This window comes from Lucilia sericata, unplaced genomic scaffold (genome assembly GCF_015586225.1).
Source record: "Lucilia sericata isolate MDLA Ls3-8-SP2 unplaced genomic scaffold, ASM1558622v1 Contig000818F_arrow, whole genome shotgun sequence".
Classification (NCBI taxonomy): Eukaryota; Metazoa; Arthropoda; class Insecta; order Diptera; family Calliphoridae; genus Lucilia; species Lucilia sericata.
In genome coordinates this window covers 169,950-197,349 of record NW_023994810.1, presented here as the reverse complement: position 1 = coordinate 197,349, position 27,400 = coordinate 169,950, and the positions used below count along the sequence as shown (strand labels likewise).

The following is a 27,400-nucleotide window of genomic DNA, read 5'->3' as shown; positions in this document are numbered from 1 at the left end:
TAGAAGTTTTATTAGTATGTAGTACATACATATTATGTACATATAGCTGAGTGGGGTTGGGTTGTTTATTTATATAGATCACTTTGTACCACATCGAAATATTGGTCGTAGACCCTCAAAAGAGTCTGTATTCATTACACATTATACATAAGTTTTTCATGTTATGTTATGAGAATTGACAATTCTACATTTATTTATTTTTTATCTTTATTTTATTTTACAAAGATTTTTTGTTTATAAATGAGAAAAATATGTAATATGATAGGGTCCAATATGAGCAGTTGGTCATAAAATTTGGTGTAGTTTATATTTATTTTCCAGCTGCATATTTCTATCAAATTCCATGGTGATACTAGTGTTTATAAGTGCATTATGGACTTTCAAATATATTTTGATGGGGGCAATGGTCAAATTAGAGCCGATTATTGTGAATAATCGCAATGTCAATTAGGCTTGTATATATGTAGATTTTTGTAGAGATACTCAGAATATAATAATAAACCGACTAGTATACTTTAAGGTGGGTATAGAAACAATAAGTTTGTACGTTACAAATTTTAGTACAAACGGTATAGGGTATAATAATCACAAATTATAATAATTATTATTTTTTATTTTATATTTTTATAATTAAATATCACTGGTTTTCGTTAATTTAAGTATTTTATAGTGGAACAAATTTTTGAAGAAAATTATTGTAATAATCTCATATTTGTCATAAAATTAAATGTTGATACATTTAATAACTGTTTTAACTATATTTTCCTAATTAAAACAAATATTACATTTAATATTTACTTCCTTAGAAAAGGAATTGTCATACATTTATTTTTATTTATTTTTTATTAAAATACAAAACATGCATAAATAATTTTAAGTCCAACTCAAAGTAAAATATTTACAATGAAACACAATTTCAAATAAAAAATGCACAGCAATATTTATGGGCGAAGATTTTGTAATATCCAATCAATATAATTACCAACACGTGTGTAGACACCAGGCCAGCCCTCTAAACCACATGGTGTAGGGCCAAAAGATACAACACCAGCTAGGAAATAGTAAGCACGAATCCTACGTATTCATATGGAAAAGGATAACAATAAAGTAAATTGCTATAAAATATTAAATCGAAAAACAAACCTATTTGTAGTATCCAAACTAATAAGTGGACCACCGGAGTCACCACGACATGAATCAATACCTTCCTTACCGCCGGCACAAATTTGCGTATCCTCCAAAATAATATTCTGACGCATATAGACTGAACGACATTCGTCAATAGAGTAGCCTTCTACGGAGGCTTTAAGTTTTAGATTTGATACCGACTCTTTTTCGGTTTTACCCCATCCAGCAACATCCATTACTATACCATCAAATGCCGCCGTACGCAAATTACTATTTATCGGTAGACATATAGGTCTCACAAAGTCAGTATACGATATGCTTCGTTCTAAACGTAAGAGTGCTATATCGTTGACTTGATTTCTAGAACTGGGATTATATTGCGGATGTGGTATGGCCTGTTCGACTCTAATATCAAGATGTTCGGGAGCACAATCTCTTTCACCACGTACATCTATTTCACAATCTGGATTTGTTGTTGTATCCCATTCACCCAAACGGACGCCGGTCAAACGCCAATCGGTGGGTATAGCTTTGCCATTGACACAATGTGAGGCTGTTATTACGTAACGAGTGTTTATTAAGGAACCACCACAATGATGACCTTTAGCATTGTTGGCTGGAATTAATATGATATGTATGAGATATGTTTGGAGGTTTTATCTAAAATATTTCGTCCCTAGTCCCTTTATGTGAAAAATCTCTTACCTTTTGTATATTCAATTAATGCCATCCAGGGAAATTCATCAATTTTTGTTTTATTACCACCATAAATACGATTCGACAAAACATTACCACACTGACCGGGTTGTGGTAATAAATTATTAACATAATTTGGAGGAGGAGTTGGTGGCACAGTCTGCTGTGTAACCTGGCGATAACGATCGGGGCAACAAATCTGAAAAATAAATATTTGTATAATATCCATATGAATTAACAATTGGTGTATTTTATTCCGCTAAGCCGAATCTTATATACTCTACATCAACACGCGTGTCTTAAATTTAAAGTGTTTTTGAGAAGACCCTAAAGACGAACATTATCTTTATGGAATGTTCCTCTCGACATTTATAACAACGATTTACAAATTTATTAGATTAATGTTTAATGTTTGACTCTCAGTTTTCAAGATACATAAGTTTTATATAAGCCTTAATGACCTTGAGGCCCGAAATTGCGACCCAGCTATACAAGTGCAATTCAGAAAATTACTTTTACTTATAAACACTAATATCGCGATGAAATTTATTACAAATAAATTGTAGGTCAACATGAATCCTTCCATCAAACTTTATGGGGATCTGTTCATATTTGCATCTAACCCCCAAATAAAGCCTTTTTCAGAAAATTAGTTTTTCGTCAATAAATTGCTTAAATATATCGGAACCAATGTAAAATTCAAAATAAAAGCTTTATTATGAAACATAAAACACATATTTTTATGTGTAACTACTGTAGCGTATTATATGGTCGGTCACGCGTATTATGAGACTATTCATGAAACTTACCAAAACTTTGCCATTTTGATAACCACATTGACTGCGACTTAAATATAATCTATCAGCATCTCTTAAGGGAGAAGATACCAAAATATTATACAGATATTTACAATCTTCGAGTATTATACACAGAGCTCTCTCCCGGTTGGGTGTTATACAGCGACCAAAATTTGGTACATCAATCTCTTCATTTGGAAATATTATTTCTAAAATAAAAAATAAGAATTGTATAGTTAAAAAAAATGCAATTTATTAAGAATACTGCATAAATATCTCCTAAATAGTACCTCTAAAAATGCTTTTTAGGTTGAAATTCATTCATTATTTTACATTTTCAAATTAGGTTATTATTCTACATTTACAAGAAATTTTATTCAAAAGAAAAACAATGTTTGCGAATTTGTTTACAATTAAACACTCATTAACATTCCGATGTACAATTTTTTCACATCTCAATCAAATTTTTATACCCTACACCACTTTAGTGGGGAGGGTATATTGGGTTTATGCTGATGTTTGTAACACACAAAAATATTCGTCCTATCCCCACCTTAAAGTCATTTTCTGAGTCGATTAATTTTCAATATAATTGGATGAAATTTGGTACACGCTCTTATTTGGCCCAAGGACGAAACCTATTGAAAATGGTTAAAATCGGCCCATTATTCCACCTAGCCCCCATACAACAGAACATACAACAAAATTGTATCGGGATAGGTCCATATTTGCCCCTAGTCCCCATATAAACCCTCTTTCAGAAAATTGTTCGTCCATAAATTGCTTAAATGTATCGGAAACAAGGTTATACTGAAGATATATACTTTATTATGAAAAATAAATGAAGGTTAATATTCATAACTGGTATAGGGTATCATATGGTCGGCCACGCCCCACTATACTATCTTACTTATTTTTTTTTTTTTGGTTTGACAAAAATCCCCCTTTTTATTAAAAATTCTAGAGTCTAACTTAAAACCCATCTTCTATATGAGTAATGATTAACAAAAAACCAAAAAAAAAGCATGTATATAACTAATATTTTTATTGTGTTATTGTTTTTTTTTCATGCAAATATTTGTCATTTAAAAAAATACTAAAATTATTTTAAAACAAGTTTTTCTTTTTGGGAATTATATTTTTAACGCTGAACTAAACAAAATAACCTTGTTGTTTAATACAATTATTATTTTAAAAGCAAAATAAATTTGAACTTTTCAGAATATTTATATAGGAAATATAAACGATTATTATTTTACCTGGTTGTAGAATAAGATATCAATATTTTCTTCACATTAAATCAATTATTTTCTTTAAAAATAAATGGTTTTCATTCAAACAAACTTTCAAACTTTTCCTACGAACTTTTAAAATGTGAAATGTTTTTAATAGGAATCAAAGGAATAATCAAACTTCTTTGTTAGATCAGGCATTTAAATTTGTATACCGTCAAAAGTTATGGGGTTATTATGTTTATAATCCATCGGGTTATCGCTCGTTAAGTTTATATATACATTCATTTAAAAAGTTCTAAAACGATCTAAATATTCTATATAGATAAAGTCAGTAAATTATTTGAAAAATTATAGTATTAATATCAAATTCGCCAAAAACAATTTGTGGCGTACATTTATATATCAGTTTGTATATCTGTGTGTAAAGTTTGTGATAATTAGACATGTATTGAACATGGTTAAAATCGGTCTATAAATAATTAAACAATTACTAAAGTAATTTAAACCGATTTTTGAAGCCAAAAAAGTACTTAATGAACCCCAGTTAAAATTTATGTTTAAATTTTAAAGCAAGTTTAAAGTACATATTAAAAATCCAGAATCGCACCTAATAAAACATTATTTTATCACATACATATATAATTGATTATCAAAGCTTAAAATGAATATAATTTATTGAAGATCGGTGCATAACTGAACCGTGTTTACATATACATGAAAATACAAATAAATAACTTTTTCTCTCAACTAATATTATAAAAATAAAAACCAATAATTATAATTAGGTATTTTTAATTACAAAAAAAAAAAAAAAAATAAAATTAAAAAAAACTTACGTGCAAAAGTTGTAGTTTGTAAAATTAATATAATATAGATTATCATATAAAATCCTTTGATTAATGATGATTTTGCCATTGTGACCGTATATTGTATTTAAATAAAATTGATAAATTGATACAATATAATAAATAAAATTGTATTTTATTGATTATTGATTTTTGCTAAATTAAAAAAAGTAATTAATTGCGTTATTCTTTACACAAAAGTATTATTTTTTGTTCTCAGGTGAAATAAATAAAAATATTTATAATAAAATTCTCCATTAATTTGCTTAATTAATGACCAGTTAGTGAGCGGTGGTGTTTATTTTATTAATTTTTTCTTAATAAATTAATTATGCCATGGAGAAAAAACAATTTAATATAAAAAACTGAAAATTATTATTTCTTTTTTGTTATTGTTTTTGTTAATATTCTTTACAATATCCCGTTTATTAGTCTATTTGAGATTTTAGTTGTACTTTGTTGTTTTTGTTTTTTTATGATGCTGTTTTAACAAACCGTCTATGTTTTAGATCGTTTAAGCTTTTAATACAAACTGATCAGTGTGCCAAAGATTTGTTTATATTTTAGTCTCATGCCTATTGATCTTTTGTATATGTATGTATATGAACTTTTTTAAACATTTAACTACTGTTATTTTATTGTGGGATACTACTACTCATCTTTCAATGTTGCCAGACAAATGTGTAAATGTGATCACTTATGTATATTATTGGTATAAGGGATTATTAAAAAGACAAAGAATAAATCTTGATGTCATTTAAAATTTATTTTATTTTTACCCCCTCTTCATGGCCATTTCTAACCCACGACCTCCGTGCTACCAAACTAGTATAATACTACCAACTAATCAAGGGAGGCACCAAAGTAAAACATTTAAAATATGGCCAATAACGGTGGTTTTCTAAACTTTAGAATGTTATCTCGAAATTTTGAGGTCAGATTTAGCGCAGCTCAATCTTTCAGAAAAGTCTATTAAAGATAAAGTTATACCAAGATTTTACAGTTATATTTATTATATGTATATGCAAAATAACTAATTACATATTTTGTAATGTTCAATTTACATTGAAGATAGAAAATCCGTGTTTGTTATAAATAAATTCAATTATCTGGCTACATTTTCTTAATGAAACAAGAATTTCTCTCTATTTTTTATAATTTAACCCCTTGTGGTCATTTCTTATTCAAATTTATTATGTAAAATTTTCTATTCATATTTACATAGTTAAAAAAAATTGTATATAAGATTGTTTCGCTATTAAAAATAATTATCAAATTCTGTAAAGTTTGGTCAATAATTGACTCATATTAATATCGATATATATACACATGATATATACAATTCAGCTAGCAGCCACAAATGAGTTAATCGTAGTAATAACTCCGAAAAGATCGGTTCAAAAAGGTCTTTGTCCATCTTCTGAATTTAACTTTAAACGATACATTTAACAGTAAAGTTAAAAATTTACTGTTACTGTATTTTTAAGCTAATAAATGGGTAAATGATCCCTTTTCCCAATTTTTACAGAAAATTACATACTTTCCATTATTTTGTTCCTAATTTCCACAATTTCCATTTGCTAACTCAAGTTCACATATTCTTGAATATTATAGATTATGTTTTTTATCAATATCTATAAATCTGTTAAAAATCAATTTTCCCTTCGGTACCAAATTTTAGATTTTAAATGTGAAATGTCTTTAAAAGGCTGAGATTTTATTTATAATTTTTTGTTTAGAATTTTGGTTTTCTAGGTGTCTTGGTTTAACATCTTTTAATAGATTTTTTTAACAGTTATGAATTTTATTAAATGGCCTCCGTTAAGTTAGTGGTTAGTGTTCTAGTCTGGTAGACCGGAGGTGGTGGGTTCGATTCCCTGAGGCACTGGTTAAGGAGCACACATCAGCCCGATAGAAGCCTAGGTGTATTTCATCCTTTCAAACTAACTAACATGCATTTTAAAGTCATTTTCTGAAGCATAACTTATACATAAAGTGTATTTTAATTGCGAAAGCTCGTTGAATGCTACTAGTTCTTAATACTTTAACACTTACTGCAATTAGTCGTATACATTATATTAATTTTGCCAATAAGGGGTTAATAGAATCTTTACAAGAAATCAATTTTAACGATGTCCAATTTGTTTTGACTGTGCAAAATTTTAGCTGCTTCTTTATATGATATACATTCATATGTATTAAGATTTCTTGTTTTTTGTTTGTTCTATAAATTTGCATATAGTCCAATAACTTGTTTGCCCAGATTTTTTGTATTATCATAACAAGCTCTACTAGTGTTTATACTTACTTGCGATAATAATTCTATACATACATGTTAAACACATTTTAATTATTTCTTATAATAATTGTAATTAAATAATTATATTACTTTTAATCCAATCTACATACGAACTAACTCTCATATAGACACCAGGTAAATTCGACTGGCCACAATTGGTTTTTGGACCAAAAGCCACAATACCTATTAATGTATAGCGTCCAGAGGAAGAACGCTCCATAAATGGACCACCACTGTCGCCTAAAAAAGTGAAATTATATATAAAATTTTTTTATACAAATTTCTGAAATGATTTACCTTCGCATACATCGTTCATGGCCTCAGCTTTAGCACAAAATTCAGTTGGTGTTATGACTATACTAATTTCAAAATTTTCACTATATTTAGCATATCGTATGGCACATTCTGTATTATTCATAATGGGTAAATTAATGTAACGTATTGTTGAGCTTTTAAGTGTTGAAATACCTGTTTTAAATAAAATTTTATAAAAGATAAAAAATTATAGAAAAGTCATAATTTAATAAAAACAAAACAAAAAAAGATAAATAATTAAAAATATATTTCTTATTACCATTACTGCTCCAACCGGCCACAACTCCCGTGTCTCCCGTCAAAGCACTACTATTTGTTTGTGGTAAGCAAATTTGTATTAAAGGTCCTAAAAACCATAAATTTTGTTAACAAAATAATTTAAAAACAAAATACAGATGCGTGTGCTATTAACCTACCTTTCGATTCTGAGGTTATGGCTATTCTTAAAAGAGCTACATCATTATTAAATAAGGGTTCATTGTAATTTGGATGCACTATAGTTTCCAAGATTTGATAATCTTCAAAGTTTGTCTCATCGCCAATACGAACATAAATCCTGCAGGAAATATTAATGTAAATTGTGTGTGTTGAGGTTTTGATATCAACATTTGGTTACTTACAATCTTAAATCTCGTACTAATTGATCCACACAGTGTGCTGCAGTTAATACATGCTGTTCATTTATAATCGTACCCATACATCGATAACCTATCGTTCGACTAGCTGGAATTATAATGGAAAAATGAAAGGATTTATGATCGCTAAATTGGCTTTTATATAATGGACTTCCTGGTCGCAATAGAAAAAAGTGACAAGAAGGTTGTTATATTGAAGCTGTCAAGATGCTATCGTTTAGCCCTATGGACATTATTATCTAATTTGTTTTCGGTCTAGTTTGGTCAAATTCGATACCAATCAACAGAGAATATTTGTGGACATTTTAATTTCTTAAATCCACATAGTTTTTAATGTCGGTAGGACATTTTGTTTTTTTACAACACAGAATATATGGATAGATTATATTTAAAAGCAGTTATCTTCTAAAAAGAAAAAAATAGAATGATAAATCGTTAGAACAATTTTCTTTTCTAAAAAAAATCTAAGGAAAATTTTCTCGAAAAAAGATTTTTTATCAGTTTCCGAACTATATATGTATGTATGTACATCCACTGGACAAATTTTTTCCACTTGTAAAATAAAAAACAAAAATCTTTCTTTCCAAACTCATATCCTGAAAATTCCACTATTAAAATTAATTGAAAACATTTTTCAATTGGTGCAATTCAAATAAAATGAAGCATTGAATCTATGAATATTTTATTAGTAATTAAATTTGTGTAAACATAACAATAATGATTGATTGATTTGGTGCATGAGAATTTGACGTTATTGACCGACCTTAACACTTATGATTTTCACGCTATCACAGCCAAATAATTAAAAACATGCTAAACTATTGTTGTTCAGTTTCCGCATCTTTATTGTTTTTAAATTGTTTCTGCATAAATTGATTTTAATCAACGATCTAAACTAATGTCCACAAAACTCTTACAGATATCAATTTCAATTATCTTTAAAATGCCGGATGTTAAGGGGCCCGAAGAAACTTTGAAACGAACTAGCAATTCCTTATCAACGGTTGTGGATAATTTGAATAATGCTACAAGTCGAATTAGAGAAAATTGTTCTTGTGTATTTCGTATGACCGAAGCCAAATGGGAACTGTGTCGTAGTTTAATGATATTTAGTTTAGGAGTGGGACTGACCTTACAATTACGTAATGTTGTACATGAATTCTTATAAAAATTATTTAGATCAATGTGCTAATTAATAAAAAAAATTAAAATTTTATATTTTTTAAGACTTGTTATTGTAAGAAATTTTTCGAAAACTTCCGATATCTTTAGGATTAAAAGATAGATCAGAATAATAGAAATATTAAAATTCCAACAAAACGCACGATTTTTTTTCAAAAACTTTAATATACTACATATTCCGATGTATGTTTGGTTTACGGTTGAAATTTTATATTTTCCTCCTTAGTCCGCTACTGGCCCTGTTAATACAATGAACAATTTAAACTACTTACTTGTATTTAAATAAGCCAAACGTGTAATCCAGGGAAAAACTTCAATATTACCACCAGAAACCGAAGGTAATATGCCACAACTTCTGGGCGACGACTTCTCAGGTTTTGGTGTAGCCCGCTGCATAGGATAATCTTGATTATTATTATAATTATTATTGCTGTGAGTATGAGGAAAAAATGGTACATCATGACCAAGATGATGATGATGGTGAACATGTTCATGATGACCCTGAAGATCAAATGAGGGATATTGTGGCGTTGAAGGCAAATGGCCACTTGTATGAGGGTGTGCAGAAGGGTCACAATTACCCAACGGATCACAGATTACAGGCGTAGTTTGCTCATGATGTTTATTACTAACCGCACCATAATTATTCGCATAATTTGGCGTATTAGGCGAATGAGCATCATAATATTTTGTTTCGATTTCATCGTGTGCTTTTAAATATTCATCGTAATTGTATTCATGGCCAAAGGAGGGCGGACAGTTTAGTCCCGTTAATTCATCTATATAATCCAATTTAGGTTTTTCCTTGGCATTCTGTTTATGATTGATTTTATCCGGACAACAGACAAATATGCTAATACCATCGAAATAGCAAACGGCCTCTTGTATGACAGCCTTAATGTGTGCATCGTTGGGGGAGTTATCGATAAATGTGTTGAAAGCTTCACAGGATTGTAATAAGATGCAATTACATAAAGATAAATTTTGTGTTGGATATGTGACAACTGTTTGAAAATAAAAGACAAAATTTATTAAATAGTTAAAAATCTAAAATCATTATTTAAAGATCAATTATAAACACCAACATAAAAAAGTTTGTTTTTTAAGTCTTTCGTTTCACATGCTCTTTTTTGAATATACACTGCCAAACAAGTTTTTATCTTAAGTCTTTCTATTTTGTTTGTTTTTCGTTTGAACTTCTGTATAGTTTTGCGGTTATTTAACTCTATTTTTTTTTCTATATAAAACAAAAAAATTTACACCACATGATTGTAATTTAATTGAATTATAGCAATGATTCACTAACTATTCGATACCGGCTATATGTAGTAGCAAATTCATGATCAAGGTAATTAATGACGATATTATTTATTTGTATATTTATGTTTATAAGGGGTTTTTCTGTTTTTTGTTTTTTTTTTTTAATTTTTCAAATTGTTTCAGTTTTTAAGCTGTTTGAAGTTGTGCGTTTAAGCATTTGCTGTTTTTAGTTTTATACGCGTTTTTTTTTTTTTTTTTGGGTCATTCATTTGTTTTATTTTTTTATAAATATTTTACGGCAATTATGACATCTATTAAGTACTCGTGTTTTTATGAACTCTTTTTTTTTTCTCACTAACGGAACTGACCTAGTTAAGATTATGGTTTTTATACTTTTTTGGGTATTTCTGTGTCTTATTGTTAAACCGGACTTAAATGAATATTTATTTTTTCCGTCTATGTTTGTTTTTATTAAGATATTTTCTATACTACTAATGTGTAATAGTTTTTATAGTTAGAATCTATGACTTCAAATGATATAAACAGTTTTAACCAGAATTACAATTTCGTTTTATTTTAGCATATTTTTTATTTTTGTGTTACAGTTTTTTTTTTAGTTGACATTGCGTTATAATTTTACGAAAATTACCTTCATTAAATTTGCATATTTACTTGTTATATACAGAAAAAAGTAGTATGTACATATTAAATGATTTTTCTAAACAAAATAGATTTAAAGATTAGTTGAAAAATGTAAAAACACAATTACAACGTTTAGCACTGGACGATATCTCAAAATATAGAATAGATATCAAAACAAATTGAAAGAAAAAAACATGTGATTTATAAATTTGTAGTAAGATTGTATTGTAATAAAAAAATTACTTTTTGGAATTAATAAGGACTACGCACGAAAAACATGGTGAATAAGAATTAATCGGTGTCATTATAGTTTCTATATGCATCACAATCTTCAGTAATGTTATACCAAATTTCATCCTCTTTCTATTCTTAATTTGTCTAATAATGGGGAAATTTGTAAAACCAAAGGAAATTTGATTTGGAAATTTTGAAAATTTTAAATATTTTCACTTTAAGAAAATTAATATGGTAGAAAGGAAGTTCCCGGAAAATTTTTAGTATTGGATAATGTGAAAGGAATATTTGGCTATTGATACAAGTCCCTTTGTTATCTACAAATTTCATGTCAAGTGACCCAACTCATAAAATCGATTTTAAGGTTAGTACTATTGGATAATAAGGCCAGACACAAATTTTCAGCTAAGTATATCGGTCAAGAACTGCTGGAGTTAGAGGCGGTCAAAGTTGAAAATTTTTTGTTTATGTTTGTTCTACAATCCAATAGTACTAACCTTGGTTAAAATTTCATCCAATTCGAAAGACATCGACGATATTACAGATATACAATAAATAGGACTATCCTTCTGAAGAATTCTGTTTTCTCTTTATTTACTTGCTTTAAAATTTATAACACACACATACACATTTTACCGGGTCATAAAAAAACAAATTATTTCAGAACTAATCACCCTAATTCGAACTTTCTCCGTTTGGAAAATTTAATATTTGCATTTCGATTTGATGCTTCATCACTAAAAAACGTAGCTACGATAGTAATGTAGAATAAACACAATTCTAAAACATTACAACGAATTGGAATTGCTTCTTCTTTTACTTAAGATTCCAATTTTTGCTGGAATGCCTTTTTTCAATCTTTGCCCAACTAAATGGGGAATAGGGGTGAATATACATATATTATATTTTATTGATTCCTCAATCAGACTTTCCTTAAAATCTTACCAAATTTATATTTAGACTATTTCATAAAATAAGGACTTTATATATATAAAAAAAACTTTGATATTAAATTTTTATATTATTGACACAATGTTGTTTATTTTCAATATTTCCAATATTCAAATTATCGCACTAATTTCTTATTAAGGCGTTTACGAAAAATATTTTCCAAATTATTTACAATTTAATTGTACTGTAAACTGATAACTTGGCGGGAGTCAATTAAAGGTGAGATTTTAAATGTTAAGTAACAAATACAGGCACTTTTTATTTTATTAAATATAGAAAAACAAACACTCTTTTGAACTATAAAATTGATAACATTCTAATAGTAGAAAGAATCGCGCGCTCCTATTGACGCAAAAACTTGTATTAAAGTTAAACACACGTATTAATTAACATAATTCTATACATACATATGAATCTCATTTATTATTTATTATAATTTTAATTAAAACGTTTTCTTTTCTATTCACTTTTGTTTACACAACATTAAGTTGCTAATAATTTTACCTTTACTGACACAATTCGCCAATAACAAACAAAAACAGAGATTTAAATTTATTTTAATTTCTAATTTAAACATTTTGTTTTAACGAAACCACAACACTTTTTTTCACTTTATTTATTAAATAATATATTTTTTTAATAAAGTAGCAAATTTTATTTAAGTAATAGCAATTAAATATTTGTTTATTTTTTGTTTGTTTAATTTTTAAACTTTACTGTTTTTAACATTTCACTTAAATATTATTTCTTTTTCTTTTCTTTTTGAAATGCGTTTTGAATAAACCAGTCCGTCGTCAGTCCTCCATAAAGCACCGCAACGTTTCACGTTTTAAATGATAATGATTTTATTAATAACAAAGTTTTTGAAAATATACTATAGGTACTATAGAAATAAAAATACAACAAAAAAGAAAAAAAATATAACTAAACATTTCATTAAAGATTTTGTAGACATTAGTGTTTTTTATACATTTTACATACATATACTTACTGATATATATATTTATATGAATGTATGTTTGTATAAACACAGACAGAGCTATTTTTTTAGCATAATTAATAAATAGTCTTACTTATAATAATTAACAGCAACATCAAACAAAAGAAATTTATTTAAAATTATAAAATAATTAGTTTTTTTTTTGTATTTATTTAAACTTATTATTAACAAAATAGAAATGTATTCTGTTAACATGATGAATTCTTATCAACTAAGATCAGACTCTATAAATTTAAAAAATATGAATTTTACCAAAATCTTTTAAATAAAGTTGAAATTTTTTCAAATACATATGTTTAACGTAATTTCAAAAAAGTTCTTTGACAGTAGTAACGATTTCTATACCATTTTCAATCTCTTTTCAAATTTTCTAATTGTAATTCTAGTTGAGTTTCAGTAACATATTGAACATTTTGTTTAATAAACGAAGTTCTTCTTAATTGTTACCATTTTTTCACAAAAATATTTAAAATTTGTATTGAAAAACAAAGTTAAAGTTATATTTATTGAGACTTTTTTGAAACCAATTTTATAAGAACAACATAATATATGATATTAAAATAACTAATAGGAAATATTTTTTTTGATATCGAAATAATGTAATATTTTCACTTTTAAAGTAGTGCAATTATGTATATTTCAGATAAAAAACTTTTAGTTTGAGACATTGATATAATTTGTATTACTACCTGAACGAACTATATACATACATATGTATATGTTTGTTTTTGAAAGCTTGCGGGTTTTTTGAAATTTTTCAATGTGTACATATGTACATATTCATCCTATTAGAAGTTTTATTGGAATAAAAATATTTGATTTTCATGTACCCCATACAAATGTATTGTCATTTGTTAACCCTCTGTCAAAAAAACCAGTAAGATTTTTAAGAACTTTAAATTTGGTGGTGAATACTTTTAATTTATATCCAACACAAGTATTAAATTATTAATACTGGCAAAAATTTTGACATTAAATCCGTTTACACGATATAAAAATAAACTTGATTTCAATTAAAAAGCGTAACAAAACATGTTAAATTAATTAAGCCAAACAAGACATTAAACTCGCACGATTAAAGCGCAATGTAGCTGTGTCTGTTACAGAGAAAGAAAATTTTTATTAGAACAAAGAAAGTAAAGTGTTGTATACGTGCATACATACAATAACACTGTAAGTATGTCAAAAAGTCACAGAAAAACGCCGAGACACCTAAACTTAATTTTGGGTCGTAGTATCTAGTGGCATACTCCGTTTTGAAAAGTTGGGTCGAAATCGGGAGATATTGCGTTTTAAAGTATGAGCTTTTATGAGGTGATATTTTATTTTTCTAAATTTTGAAAAAAGTTTTCTCGCATAGACACACGAATTAATCACGAAAAACTAAATATATATGTATAATAATTCAAATGGACTCTAGTTTCATGTATTTATTTACTTTTATATGCGTGTAAGTTTTGTTTTTTAAATTTAAATAATCAAAAAGTCACCTCAGAAATAGTTTAAAATTTAAAATGCAATATCTCCCGATTTTTAACCAACTTTTTAAAACGGAGTATGTCACTAGATTCTACGACCGAAAATTAAGTACACGTATTTCGGCGTTTATCTGTGTCTGTGTTTTTGAAAGTTGAAATTTTACGTACAGTGTAATTATTAAATATATCTAATTGCATTACAGTTTTTTAATTTATTCTCAATATTTATATAGACCGAAATTTAAAAATACGAATGTCCAATAACATTACAAGTCATTTTGTCCACCACATACATTGTGATATTAACCATAATTTAAAGAGAAAATAAAAACAACAAAATAATTTAAAACTTTGTTTAATGTTTTATTTATAGTTTTTCTTTTTTGCGTCTTCTGCTAGGAGTATTTACTTTATATGCCACAATTAATTAGATATTTAAACATGAATTTTATTGGAATGCATGTTGATTGTGCGTATAAATCTATGTTGGATTCACAATAATTGAATGTATATTGTATATAATTAACTTAAAACAAACGGTACGAATAATTGGAATGTCTTTTATGCCATTTCAAATAATTTTCATAATAATTAATAAGATGATCATGATGCTCTGAATTGCGTTCAGCGAAAAATATAATAAGAAAATAAAATAAATTTAACTCAATTCAAACATGTTTAAACGACTAAAGGAACTTCTGCATTTGTAGTAATTGTTTGTGTAACAACGACTGGATTAACTGTAACTGTTATGGATGGTAGTGGCTGTTGTTTCTGCTCCACAGTTGCTGCTATTACATCTTCATGGTCTTTTTCAGCTTCTGCTTTTTCTTCATTTATTTGAAGATTTTGCATTTGTACAACCTGTTCAACAGGTTCTTCGCGTTCATTAATTGCATGATTATGTGTTGTATTATTGCTGCAAACTTCATCATCATCACCATCATTGTTAACATTACCAGCAGCAACATCATTATTGTCGTCAATATTAATGCCAGCCTGAAGTGGGGCTGATGATGTGTTAGTAACCGTGTTGTTATTGAATAGCGGTTGTTCAATACTGTTGCTGACATCTTCATTCGTTTCAATGTCATCGACAGATGTTTCATTATTTAAAACTTCTGTCATGGGGTCATTCAATGCCATTGCCTCTATTTCGGTTGCATAATTAGCAACAATAACTGAATTTTCACCATTTTCTTTCAACAGTTCCAAACTGTGTGGATCTTCTTCATTCGATGCGTAACCATTTGTGAGAGTATTATTTGGATTCAAAGCCAATTTAATTTTCTCACCTACTTTGCCATCAATTTCTCCAATTTTTTGTTGTAATTTTTCTTTAAACTCAGTGGGCCATCTACGATTCCATTGATTGAAAAGTTTAATCTGTAATATAGAAATACAATTTTAAACTTTACAATATTAAACTTTTACTAAAGTGTACTGTAAACAATACCAACAACACTTTCATTTTTCTTTTAAACATCTTGTCTCTTACCCTGCATTGAAATAATGACATTGGTCTTCCACTGAATTCAAGATCATTTGGTAAACCATTCATATTAACCGGTGGTGTTACCGCTGCAGCTACAAGTCCATCATCATTATCATCATCTTCGTTTGTGTGAGAGCCCGTTATATATTTTACTAGTATTGGTACGAAATCATCACGTTGCAATTCGCTCCATTCGTTAAACCATTGTACAATATAACGGAATTCACCATCAATAGTTAGATTATTCATTGACATCTTTATTTTTGTTTTTATTTATGTGATATACAGTTGTTATAAAAAATAAACAATCTTAGAGAATCTTAAAAGAGAACTAAAATTGGAAAAGTTGTTATTTTAAAAAGTAAAAAAAATATATGTTAAAGAGTTTGGTCAATAAAATTATAAAATCCATACAAGTAAAGACTGTAATCAATTTACAATAGACAATTTTTATTATTAAATTTAATAAATTTTATTTTAACTTTAACAAAAAATTTCATATTCGGGCATAAATGGTTAAGATGTTTGGATATATGTTGATTATCGTTTCCTAAACATATGAAATGAACGGCCTTTCGAATGCCTTTCTTATGATATACAGATTTTATATATATGTATACATATTCAAAATGTGTTAAACATTTTTATATTTTAACACCGTTTAGAAATTATGATGTTCCATATAGACAATTCCATCGTTCGAGTGATTTAGATTTTGTAAAAACTTATTTATGCCAAATTTGATCAATGATTATAATACTAATGCCGTATAAGTATTTTTCAGATATTAAACTTTTTATGGGATTTATTGTCAAATAATTTCCGGGCGTTATACAAATTAGGTCTGAATGATGGAAAGTGATTATAATTAATATAATTGAAGCGGCCATTTCGAAAAGAAAATTTTTATTTAAAAATATCTGTACGATAACATTTTTATAGATTGAATACAAACAAAATGTTTATTAATCAGAAGGTAGGTATTTAGAATTGTGTAGAAGATATAACACTGTGAACAACTGAAGAAAAATAAAATGCAGGCGTTCTTATATACAAATTTCATTTCGCTATAGTCCATAGAGTACGAATATAATTTTAGTTTTCCCCTATCACTTCGTTAACATACTTATTAAGAGCAAAATATGCGAAAAAGAGCAATTTTTTAAGTTTTAACTTTGAAAAATAATAAGCTTAGTAGTTTTCAACCGATTGTCCAAAAAACTCACACTTTTTTAGAAATTATTCATTTTAATCATATATTTTTAAAGTTAACACTTATTCATTAAAGTTAAAACTATATTCGTACTCTGTGGACTACAACGAAATGGAATTGGTATATGAGAACACCTGCCTTTTTGGTGTATCACTGTGTAATTAAAGAATCGATAATTTTTAAAAATTAATCAAATGTTGTTCAGATCAGATCACATTGCAGGCGATACAGCAGAAAAACGACAAAAACACTCCATGATCTAGGAAAGGGCTATAGACAAACTGTTGAAATAATTAGATGCTCCAAGAAAGTAATAGAAGATACTGTAAAATATAAGTTTAAGCCAAAAAAATATCGAGAAAAAATAAAAAATGACATCTTTTTTTAAGCGAAAAAAACAGACTCATGTAGAAGATGACACTTTTGTGTGCTCCGTGTAACCTTAAAAGGGAATATAATTTAGATGTTGCCAGCTTAATTGTAAGATCTCTCATATGGGGTTATTTTTTCTTGTTTGGAACATAGTGTCTATTTCGGATTGAGGAAAGATAGGACTATAAATATCCCATAATTATAATTAATGAGAAATAGCACTTTTTAAGGAGATTCCTACTATTGTGTGCTCAAAAGCGAAATTTTTTTACATGACACCATATTTATTGCTCCAAAAAGAGGTCTTATTTTTTCTTGATATTTTCTGATTTAAACTTATGTATTTCTACAGTTTATACTATTTTTTTGGACCAAAGAATTATTTCAAGAGCCTATACCTAGCTCTTACCTTGAACATGGCGTATTTTTATCATTTTTCTGCGGCATCGCCTGCAAAGTTTGCTTCTGCCCTTTTTGGACTCAAAATTATAGTTTTTTAATGAGATTATATTAGGATTGTAATAATAAGCCTTAAACTTACTAATTGTATCGATTTAAATTTGAAAATTGTCTTCAAATTGTTAAATTTGTATATTTTTGCAAACTGGCTCTATTTTTTGTCACACCATTTTATATAGCTTAATTTAAAATTTCATTAAAATTAGGAATACCTAGCTACGCGTAAATTATTGCAAAAATAATGGTATTATATTCATAACAGATAAATACAAAATTTCAGTTAGTTTTTCCAACTGTATTCTTTGTAGGAGAGATTTTAAGTGAAGAGAAACATTGAACGTGATGGTGGCTCTATTTCATCGAACATCACTGTATGTGCAGTGTCTCTCATAAGTATTCGAATTTAGGTAAACTATGAAAAGAATAATATATTTTGTGTGGAAAATAAATAAATAAATTTGTTATATTGTCTACATAGTCCTTAGTTTTGATATCACGCCCCTTAAAACTTGAAAACTTTACATTTACTTAAATTAGTTGTGCTTTTTTTAAAAAAAGTCCATGAAACTACTTCACAAAAGTATGCGAATTTTTCCTGTATTTCATATTTGATCATATTATACGATACACAAATTTTAGAATCGCATGGTTTTATGCTTAATATTGTTTTAAGGGGTTACTATCAACAGCATGGATACATTTTTGACCCATTTGGTCCACAATTTTGGGGGATTTGTACCCTCTTTTCATGTAATATCATTAAAATGGCGATTTTTGGCTATATTTGTAATGTTTTCACCCTTTTTCCAGAGATAAAACCAAAATTTAATATTGGAATTTAATAGAACCCATAGGGTATCCAAAAATAATATTTTTTGTTATAAGGATCTGTACTTAAACGTTCCAAGATGTATTTTTGGTATCGTTTTTCAGTTTCTAATTGAATTATCTGGATCATAAGTCCCTTTTCGTACCTCTAGGGACTATATTTTTCGACAAAGTTGTCTAGTGTATATTCATGTACATATTGGCACTAATGTATTTTAAATTTTCAATATATTATAGCGGTATACAACCCCAAAACATGTCTTAACAAAACGTCATCCTATATAGTAGAATTCAGTTTTTACTACTCGTAACTTTCACGCTTATGTTGCCCGTTACAATAACACTGTAAGTCCTAAATTTTGGTTTTAATTTGATCATAGTAAATAATATTTAAACACATATGTATCAACATTTTTCATGTGATCATAATATCGTGCCATGCAGCATGGAGGCCATTGGTATATAAAAATAATGATTTTACTATTTTGAAACTTCCACAACACTTTGAAAACTTAAAATGTAAAAAGCTGATATCTAAAAGAATATATACCAGAAAACTTTCCTCGAAAATAGTTGATCCTAGTATTATAAAAATGGACTTAAGTTCCAATATATTGAATTAGCGACAGAAGAATGATCCGAATAATTTATCTTGGAACGTTTAAATACAGATTCTTGTAACAAAAAATATTATTTTTAGATACCCCAAGGGGTCTTTTAAGTCCCAATATCAAATTTTTGTTTTATCTCTGGAAAAAAGGAGAAAAATTTACAATTATGGCCAAAATTACATGAAAAGAGGGTACAAATTCCCCAAAATTGTGGACCAAATGGGCCAAAAATATATCCTTTCCGTGGATAGTAACCCCTTAAAACAATATTACGCATAAAAACCATTCGATTCTAAAATTTGTGTTGCGTATAATATGATCAAATATGAAATACAGGAAATACTTTTGTGAGGCAATTTCATGGACTTTTTTTAAAAAAGCACAATTAATTTAAGTCAATGCAAATTTTTCAAGTTTTAAAAAGCGTGATATCAAACATAAGGACTATCTAGACAATATAACAAATTAATTAATTAATTTATTTTGCACACAACATATATTATTAAATTTGGTTTCTTTTTATTGTTTACCCAAATTCGAATAATTATGAGAGACACTGCACATGTACAGTTAATCTCAAAAATAAGTATACAGAAATACTGACAATTGGTATTATTTAAAAAAGGATATTATTTTTTCAAAAATCAAAAAAGTAACATATTTATTTATTAAAAACAATTATGATAATTATTATTCACTACTTTTTTCCGGGTTATTTTGGTTACTTGAGTTCTCATTTAAGGTGTAGTTAAATAGGTACAAAATTTACGTCACAAAAGTAAGTATACAGATAATTTCAATATGTATTTGGCTTAATGATATTAACAAAATTCATGACAATTTTACCTGTTTGAATGTAATTATTTTATAATAAAATATTCTGTACACTATAACATGGAAAAAAATTCACTTTTTGTTCCGAAAAATTGAAATTTTTGGTAATTGATCTGAATATTATTTATAGGAGCATTTTTGCCTATTTAAGAACATTAAACCCCCGGAGTTTTGGATCGGGTATTCAATAATATCCCTCGTTTGTTCATTATGATGCATTGGAAGACGATATTTTAACTTTTAAATTAATTGTTTCTTTACAATAATTACAATCCATTGCGGAACATTGCCGTTTTTAACATAGTATAGCGTTCATATTCGATATTTAACGGCGATTTCCTAAAATGTATATCTTAAAATGCGATATTAATAATACTTGCACTAGTATCCATTAATTAAAACAAGTTTTTTGGTTCCAATCATCCATTACACACTCCTAAATACTACCAATAATCGTCAAATAGTGACCATGTCAATAACTTACACTACATATCGGTTCTGAAATTGATTATTGTCCAAAATAGTAAGATTTTTATATTAAATCAGGCTCAATTGGTGGTATGAATACGAATTGAACAATTTTGGACACGGATACATCTTAATTTGTTGCTAGAACAAATAAAATGTCCGATCCATAAAACATGGTTATTGTATCGAGCATATCAAGATATGATTGGTCGCATTATTGTATGCTTTGGAAATCGGAGTATTTGGAAAACCTGTTTAAATTAAAGAAAATATATAGAATTATCCAAATTTTAAAGACTTACAACATAGTCTTAAGAAATCGGAGTTAAATTTCGGGTTTTTAAGAACGTACTGTGTTCAAAATGGCCAAATCCATGCATATAACATTAATTTCGAAATAACAACTCCTTTCAAAAGTTAAAAATTCTATTTTCAATGCATCATTTGGAGGGTTCAATGACCACCAGATCCACAATCCGGGGTCTAAAGTGGAAAAAAATCGTAGAAATGAGAAAAAACTGTTCTACTAATTAATTCCGGAGCCAATCGGCCTAAATTTCAAGATTTCGGAACTAAAAGTAGATTTTTTCCAAGTTATTGTGTAAAAAATATTTTATTAAAAAGTAATTATATTAATACAAGTAAAATTTTCATAAATTTTGTTAATATCATTAAACCAAATATATACTGAAATGATCTGTATACTTACTTTTGTGACGTAAATTTTGCACCTTTTTAACTTTAGCTTAAATGAGAACTCAAAGAACCAAAATATGAAGAAAAAAAGTAGTGAATAATAATTATCATAATTGTTTTTAATAAATAAATGTGTTACTTTCTTGTTTTTTGAAAAAATATGTTTTTTTAAATAAAACCAATCGTCAGTATTTCTTTATACTTATTTTTGTGATTAACTGTATGTATGATTATGCATATGTTGTTACACACTATAGAATTAGCAATAAAAACAAGTAAATTTTTAGAAATTTACATATTTTTAATTAATTACTAATACTAACTTGTGTTTTGAGAAATGTAAGTGTTATTTGCACTGGTTTATTCGAACTATTTTAATATATTTATATTATGTGCAATTGTCAAAACATTAACATTAGTTTGCACATTACTTGTAAAACACATTTACTAGAATTGCGTTAATAAATTTTCTAACTAATTTTAAAAACACAATTTTCAGTTTTCTTTGTTTAAAAAAGTTTAGTTATTTTTTTAGTTGCAATTGCAGTTTCTTATAAATCTTTGCTTTTAATAATTTTTATGCGACTTAACTCCACGACATCAACTGAACTAATGTCGTTGGCATTATCTGGCTTGTTTTTCACCTTTTTCCATCATGGATATTTACTATGATTTTTTTCTTGTTATTGTCTCTAATGCATTTTTTTTTCATATACAATTTTTTGTTTTTCATATATTTGTGACGGAGTTGTTGAGACTCACTCTCTGTAGTTTATCTTCTGAAAAACTAATAAAAAACACTTGGTTGATAGAGTGTGTGTCTCCACTTAAAGCTTTTCTATTAAAACTTACACTAACTGGTAAGACATGTAATAAACAAAATAACTGTATTATTAACAATAAAATCCATTCATATTAAACCAACAAGCAGCAGCACCATGTACTTTAAACTGGGCTGTAACGAAATGGCTCATAAAAAAAAAACTGGAAATTCTATGTTAACAATTGATTTTTTTCTTCTAATCTGTCTCTTTAGTAGTTGAGATGTTAATTTATATATCTCAAAAATGCATTCATAGTTATTTTATATTTTTCTTAGTTCTATTATTTCTCTTGCATTTATCTGACTACTTACAGATGGATGTTTGGATACACTAAAGAGCCCTGTGCCGACAAATATTAACGGAGGCGGCGACTGACTCTAAAAACTTCGGCGGCGTATTAAAATCGACTATAAGATGTATATGTTTTCAACTGTGTTTTTTTAATTTTCAACGATATTAAATAAAAACAGAATCCAAGTGATTAAAAAGTGGGAACAAATGTTTGTTAATCCACCACCCAAAAGTGGTGTATTTTTATAAAAAAATCCTTAAAGTTCATGAATAATATTCTCGAAATCCTTTTAAATAGTCATAAAAGGTACTTATCAAAAAAGACTTTTTTTGCTTGGATGGGTCTCATTTTGTTTTTTAGTATCTAAAACTAATTGGTTTAAAAATTTAGCCCATTCGAATAACGGGAACCCGTGTCGAAAACCGATTGAAAAGTGTAAAATTGCATTAACAATAGGACTTTTTCAAAAATTTTTCCATTAAAATTATATTTTCATTCGTAATTCAGCTCTGGGTGGAGGAAAACCGTTGTTCGTCGTTGCCATTATCGCTTAAGGGTAATCAGGCCGTCCTTTTTGTTCTGCCTTCGAGAGTTTTACGTTTCAAACCGCATTGGCCAATGTGTGACGTCAGATAACTGTACTGAGTTACAGTTTTTCTTGAGGTGCATATTGACCATGTGCAATCGTGTTAACTTAACCTAAGTTTTTAATTTTGATTAGAACATATGAGCTAGTTTTTTCTAGCTAGAATTGGTGATGGCGTTGTATAATTTTTAATTACTGGCCAAATAAATCTTAGTTTTGGAAACTAAGTAACTTAAAAAACAAACTATAACAATAAATGCTGGGTGGACTTTTGTAGTTTCAACTATAAAACACTCGTAATCCCACCGTGCAACTAATAATATATCTCTGACTCACCCGGTATTATTTACACATTCAGTGTCTTTTCGTGTTGTGACATAATAATGACAATGTGAGATTTTTTCCACCAACTTTGCTGTCAAAAACCATTTTTCTTCATTCTTTTCTTTTGAAAAAAATTTTAACCGAACGAAAGTCCGGAAGTTTTTTTTCGGAAAAGTTTGCAATTTATAAATCAATTAATAAGGTAAATTAAAGTGGACATAATTCTTAGTAATTACTACATTTATATCAATTATATTTATAGTTTTATTAAAAATCTATCGAAAAAGTGTACAGCAAAAAAGTTGGTCGATAAAACCTGCAACTTATAAGAAAACGAAAGAAGTTTTTTTTTTGTGTTTTCTTTATTTGAAAAAAGTCAATAGAGGTGGTGGTGGTATTGGACTGTCCTAACAACAACACAAAAAACCAATAATACTTTAAATTAAAAAAGTGAAAATTACAACGAATATTTTTGCGTAAAAAGAGTGAGATTTTTTCGATAAAAATATAGTTTTTATTGAAAACTATTATAATGTCAGCTGTTCAAGTTGAAATGGAACAAAATAATAATGAGGACCAACAACAGAAAGCATGTGGTGCTGAGGGTGGTGGTGCCTGCAATACCACGGCTTCAACTGTGACGTCAAATAGCACTTCTGCTACACCAGCTGCTGCCACTTCGGAAGCTGGCAAAGATACCAATGCTCAGGATGAAAAAGTGATTTTAGCCGATAAATATAAAATTCAGGGAAATGATTATCTTAAAGGTAAGATAGTATTTTTGTTTGTATTTACTAAAAGATGTTTAAAAAATCAGTATTTTGGGGGAAAATTTTTATTGAAAGCGTTCTTTCACTTTTGACTTGGCAAATAAACTTTGCATGTAAAGTGTACTATAGTAAATTTTTAGTAGCCGATTCATAATTGATGGTATTTCTCATATCGGTATAGGGTATCATATTGATCATTTACTACAAGACTGGCATAATCAAAAAAATCGTTTCGGGAAAAATAGCTTTGAATGTTTAATAACATTTTACAGATTCAGATAGTAGTGGGTAATATGTTTCTAATCTAAATTGAAATGTAATTTTTATTTATGTAATATTCATAAAAACATGAGTTTTAGACATATTTGAAATTTGTAGCCCTCAGTAAAAAAAACGCGAATTTTTGATTAGTCGTTTAGTAAATGACCGATATGAAGTCAGACTTCATACAAGCCTTAAAATATCTAATTATTCATTAGTTTTTTTTAATTATTAATATATTTTTTATTTAAATAATACATATATTAATTATTAATATATTTATTGGTCAATAGTGGCTTTTTATATTATTACTATGAATAAAAATTAAAATAAAATAATATATTTTATATATGTATAATTACCATTTATTTGCCCACAAAAATTTAAATACAAATTTCATTTTCTTTTAGCTAAAGATTTCTCTAAAGCGATCGAAATGTACACCAAAGCTATAGATTTAATACCAACTAATGCAATTTTCTATGCTAATCGTTCATTGGCTCATTTGAGGCAGGAGAGCTTTGGTTTTGCTTTACAGGATGGTATTGCTGCCGTTAAAGCAGATCCAACCTATCTTAAAGGCTATTATCGCCGAGCAGCGGCTCATATGTCATTGGGCAAATTCAAACAGGCCCTATCGGATTATGAATATGTAAGTAATATTTTCTAAAACATGCCATTTGCTATTTACACCAATTGTTCTATTAAAGGTATCAAAATGCCGTCCCAATGATAAAGATGCTAAATTAAAATATACCGAATGCAATAAAATCGTTAAAATGAGAGCATTTGAAAGAGCTATTGCTGTTGATAAACCAGAGAAAACTTTATCAGAAATGTTTAGAGATTTAGAGAACATTGGTATGTTTAAATTAACGAAATTACTTTAACATAATTTAAATAATCATCTATTATACCTTAAACTTTTAAAGCCATTGAGGATGATTATAAGGGACCTGCGTTAGAAGATGGTAAAGTGACTTTGAAATTTATGTTAGAACTTATGGAACATTATAAACAACAAAAGAAATTACATCGCAAATATGCTTACAAGGTAAGTGAATTGGAAAACTTTGATCAAATAAAATATTCAAATTATTGTACATTTCTCTCTAAAAGATCCTGTGCGATATTGATAGTTATATGCGTACTCAACCTTCAATGGTGGACATAAGTGTGCCCGATGAATCTAAATTCACCATTTGTGGTGATATTCATGGTCAGTTTTATGATCTTATGAATATCTTCGAAATTAACGGTTTACCCTCTCCAACGAATCCATATTTGTTTAATGGTGATTTTGTCGATAGAGGCTCATTTTCGGTGGAATGCATATTTACCTTATTTGGTTTTAAACTGTTGTATCCCAATCATTTCTATTTATCTAGAGGTATTGTATAAGTATAATTTTAAATATTGCTAGTTCTGTATATTAAAATGTTTTTCTTTCCCAAAGGTAATCACGAAAGTATAAATATGAATCAAATGTATGGTTTTACCGGTGAAGTAACTGCTAAATACACAAGCACTATGGCTGATATGTTTACGCAAGTTTTCAATTGGCTGCCCTTGTGTCATTGTATCAACAAGAAAATCTTGGTTATGCATGGTGGACTTTTCTCTAGCGATACTGTTACCCTGGATGATTTAAGACGTATTGAACGTAACTGCCAACCACCAGAAGATGGTCTTATGTGCGAACTTTTATGGTCGGATCCACAACTTAGTTATGGTCGTGGTCCTTCGAAACGTGGTGTTGGCATACAATTCGGTCCCGATGTTACTGAAACTTTCTGTAAACATAATAACTTGGATTATATTGTACGTTCACATGAGGTTAAGGATATGGGCTATGATGTATCACATGATGGTAAATGTATAACGGTATTTTCGGCACCCAATTACTGGTATGTTTTTTTTTTTTTCATTTATTGTTGAAAGAATAATTGATTATTATTATGTTTCTTTTTCAGCGATACCATGGGTAATTTAGGTGCATTTATAACAATCAAAGGCAATGATTTAAAACCTAATTTCAAGTCATTTGAATCGGTGGTAAGTTGAGAATTATTACATCGTTTTTTAGAAAATTAATTTTTATTGAGTATGACCACTAATAAAATGTTGCAAGAAGAAATGAACTTTTTATTTCCGTAGATTTGTGCAAATTTAATTTTAACCCCCAGCATTTATATTTAAATATTTTATTTTTATAAAAGATTGGATTTGCAGTAAAACAGAGTTTTACCAAAATTTTAATAAAGACCTGTTTAGCGTCTAATTTTTAATAAAAAAAAAATAATTTTTTATTAAAAAACTAAATTTAGCATCGTACTAAAAATCTAAATTTTACCTCTGATAAAATAAAATTATATAATTAATTTAATTTTTTTTTTAATTTCAGCCACATCCTGATGTTAAACCTATGGCTTATGCAAATAGACTTATGAGCTTATTGACGTAGTCATTTTGTTAATATTTCTTATGGCTCTAATGTTTTCAAAACAATTTTTTAAGCAAAACAACAAAAACCAATTACGCTAAATTCTTTTTACAAAAATATATACATATACACTTAAAGAACAACACAACATCAAACAATTTAAAACAAGGATGTAACATCCTACTCTATTTGTTAAACAAAGAGGTAAACAAAGTACATAGTATGTA

At 27.9% G+C, this 27,400-nt stretch overlaps 4 protein-coding genes across 11 annotated transcripts; 1 reads left to right on the top strand and 3 right to left on the bottom strand.

The window, feature by feature from the left end:
* Nucleotides 1-786: 786 nt before the first annotated feature.
* On the bottom strand, nt 787-5,270 carry LOC119608291 (serine protease easter-like). Of its 4 annotated transcripts, none has more exons than XM_037962655.1 (6): nt 5,157-5,270; nt 4,693-4,857; nt 2,634-2,830; nt 1,834-2,023; nt 1,144-1,744; nt 787-1,074 (listed from the first exon to the last, which is right to left on the bottom strand). In XM_037962655.1, exons 2-6 carry the CDS (start codon nt 4,769-4,771, stop codon nt 942-944), a joined length of 1,200 nt encoding a protein of 399 aa, XP_037818583.1. In that variant the 5' UTR covers nt 4,772-4,857; nt 5,157-5,270; the 3' UTR covers nt 787-941. The 4 variants fall into 4 exon arrangements, with proteins under 4 accessions (XP_037818583.1, XP_037818582.1, XP_037818584.1 ...); XM_037962654.1 differs by having other exon boundaries at nt 5,117-5,245; XM_037962656.1 differs by having other exon boundaries at nt 5,197-5,219.
* Nucleotides 5,271-7,051: 1,781 nt separating this feature from the next.
* LOC119608290 (CLIP domain-containing serine protease 14D) lies at nt 7,052-13,040 on the bottom strand. Of its 2 annotated transcripts, none has more exons than XM_037962650.1 (7): nt 12,724-13,040; nt 9,405-10,136; nt 7,936-8,038; nt 7,732-7,871; nt 7,575-7,661; nt 7,298-7,468; nt 7,052-7,240 (listed from the first exon to the last, which is right to left on the bottom strand). In XM_037962650.1, exons 1-7 carry the CDS (start codon nt 12,794-12,796, stop codon nt 7,074-7,076), a joined length of 1,473 nt encoding a protein of 490 aa, XP_037818578.1. In that variant the 5' UTR covers nt 12,797-13,040; the 3' UTR covers nt 7,052-7,073. The 2 variants fall into 2 exon arrangements, with proteins under 2 accessions (XP_037818578.1, XP_037818579.1); XM_037962651.1 differs by lacking the exon at nt 12,724-13,040 and adding an exon at nt 12,627-12,654.
* Nucleotides 13,041-15,039: 1,999 nt separating this feature from the next.
* Nucleotides 15,040-22,880, bottom strand: LOC119608293. Of its 4 annotated transcripts, none has more exons than XM_037962659.1 (3): nt 22,809-22,880; nt 16,196-16,523; nt 15,040-16,083 (listed from the first exon to the last, which is right to left on the bottom strand). In XM_037962659.1, exons 2-3 carry the CDS (start codon nt 16,445-16,447, stop codon nt 15,376-15,378), a joined length of 960 nt encoding a protein of 319 aa, XP_037818587.1. In that variant the 5' UTR covers nt 16,448-16,523; nt 22,809-22,880; the 3' UTR covers nt 15,040-15,375. The 4 variants fall into 4 exon arrangements, with proteins under 4 accessions (XP_037818587.1, XP_037818588.1, XP_037818589.1 ...); XM_037962660.1 differs by lacking the exon at nt 22,809-22,880 and adding an exon at nt 22,526-22,793; XM_037962661.1 differs by lacking the exon at nt 22,809-22,880 and adding an exon at nt 22,318-22,428.
* Nucleotides 22,881-23,730: 850 nt separating this feature from the next.
* Nucleotides 23,731-27,366, top strand: LOC119608289 (serine/threonine-protein phosphatase 5). The gene is made up of 9 exons (XM_037962649.1): nt 23,731-23,901; nt 23,962-24,466; nt 25,141-25,382; nt 25,441-25,591; nt 25,663-25,784; nt 25,850-26,120; nt 26,187-26,637; nt 26,704-26,785; nt 27,135-27,366. The coding sequence occupies exons 2-9, from the start codon at nt 24,232-24,234 to the stop codon at nt 27,192-27,194; spliced, it is 1,614 nt and encodes a 537-aa protein (XP_037818577.1). The 5' UTR covers nt 23,731-23,901; nt 23,962-24,231; the 3' UTR covers nt 27,195-27,366.
* The last annotated feature ends 34 nt before the right edge of the window (nt 27,367-27,400 follow it).

Coding starts and splice junctions, on each gene's coding strand:
- LOC119608289 (XM_037962649.1), top strand. CDS start 24,232: ATGTCAGCTGTTCAAGTTGAAATGGAACAAAATAATAATGAGGACCAA. Junction 25,383..25,440: donor CCCTATCGGATTATGAATAT/GTAAGTAATATT, acceptor GTTCTATTAAAG/GTATCAAAATGCCGTCCCAA. Junction 26,638..26,703: donor TTTTCGGCACCCAATTACTG/GTATGTTTTTTT, acceptor TTTCTTTTTCAG/CGATACCATGGGTAATTTAG.
- LOC119608293 (XM_037962659.1), bottom strand. CDS start 16,447: ATGTCAATGAATAATCTAACTATTGATGGTGAATTCCGTTATATTGTA. Junction 16,084..16,195: donor TGTCATTATTTCAATGCAGG/GTAAGAGACAAG, acceptor TCTATATTACAG/ATTAAACTTTTCAATCAATG.
- LOC119608291 (XM_037962655.1), bottom strand. CDS start 4,771: ATGGCAAAATCATCATTAATCAAAGGATTTTATATGATAATCTATATT. Junction 2,024..2,633: donor ATCAAAATGGCAAAGTTTTG/GTAAGTTTCATG, acceptor TTTATTTTTCAG/ATTTGTTGCCCCGATCGTTA. Junction 1,075..1,143: donor AGTTTGGATACTACAAATAG/GTTTGTTTTTCG, acceptor ATGAATACGTAG/GATTCGTGCTTACTATTTCC.
- LOC119608290 (XM_037962650.1), bottom strand. CDS start 12,796: ATGTTTAAATTAGAAATTAAAATAAATTTAAATCTCTGTTTTTGTTTG. Junction 7,872..7,935: donor TTAGTACGAGATTTAAGATT/GTAAGTAACCAA, acceptor TATTTCCTGCAG/GATTTATGTTCGTATTGGCG. Junction 7,241..7,297: donor CATGAACGATGTATGCGAAG/GTAAATCATTTC, acceptor TCACTTTTTTAG/GCGACAGTGGTGGTCCATTT.